General features: G+C 60.4%; 1 protein-coding gene across 1 annotated transcript; it reads right to left on the bottom strand.

Annotated features, from left to right (window-relative positions):
• Positions 1-555, bottom strand: LACBIDRAFT_328029 (uncharacterized protein; the record flags this gene model as incomplete). Its single annotated transcript, XM_001881988.1, has 2 exons — positions 1-53; positions 120-555. 2 exons carry the CDS (start codon positions 553-555, stop codon positions 1-3), a joined length of 489 nt encoding a protein of 162 aa, XP_001882023.1.
• Positions 556-672: the final 117 nt, after the last annotated feature.

Raw genomic sequence — 672 nt, 5'->3', positions numbered from 1 at the left:
TCAGGCCCCTCCTGATGGCGTCCGCCGCACTTCGAACCGCATGCCGGCAAAGACTGGCACGAGCCATCCGTCACCGGTGAGTCCCTAGCCACTGAGGGGGAGCGAAACCCAGTACTCACACTCCTTCCGAAGTCGCAGGTGTTCCGAACGCCTTACAACCTCCGCAGCGCACGGGCTAAGTACCTTGCCGAAGCGGTGCGACATGGCGCCTACCTTCACAATCCGACCGCCGACTTCGATGCTCTGCTGACGACGCAGGCACCTCAGGGCTTGGGAAATCGAAAATCTCCTCGCTCCGGCTTCAACTGGGGCGACGACGGGCAGCAGGCAGAGCTCAGTAGCTCGTGGCGGTGATTCTTCCCTCCGGTCAGGCCTCTTGAGCAGCCGCACTAACGTCTCATCAGGGAAGTCCAAGTCAAGCCTCTTGTGGTGGGTCAGAAGAGACAGGAACCACCACAGGGAGCTCAAACCTCGTCCAAGCGCCAGAAAACGGAGCCTGCGCCCAACAGCAATAGGCCCAAGAGGCCTAGAGGTGGCCGGCTGCTCAAGAAGCATGGTGGCGATGAGCAATTGGCGCGAAAGGAAAGGCTTCATGAACGGTCCTATCTGCAGGGGGCTGTCTACCAGAACGCGGCCTTCTCTATGGTGGAACACACCTCCCCGACTCAACAG

This window comes from Laccaria bicolor, genomic scaffold, assembly GCF_000143565.1.
Source record: "Laccaria bicolor S238N-H82 LACBIscaffold_15 genomic scaffold, whole genome shotgun sequence".
Classification (NCBI taxonomy): Eukaryota; Fungi; Basidiomycota; class Agaricomycetes; order Agaricales; family Hydnangiaceae; genus Laccaria; species Laccaria bicolor.
The sequence above is the reverse complement of the archived record's forward strand: the minus strand, read 5'-3'. Positions and strand labels throughout refer to the sequence as shown.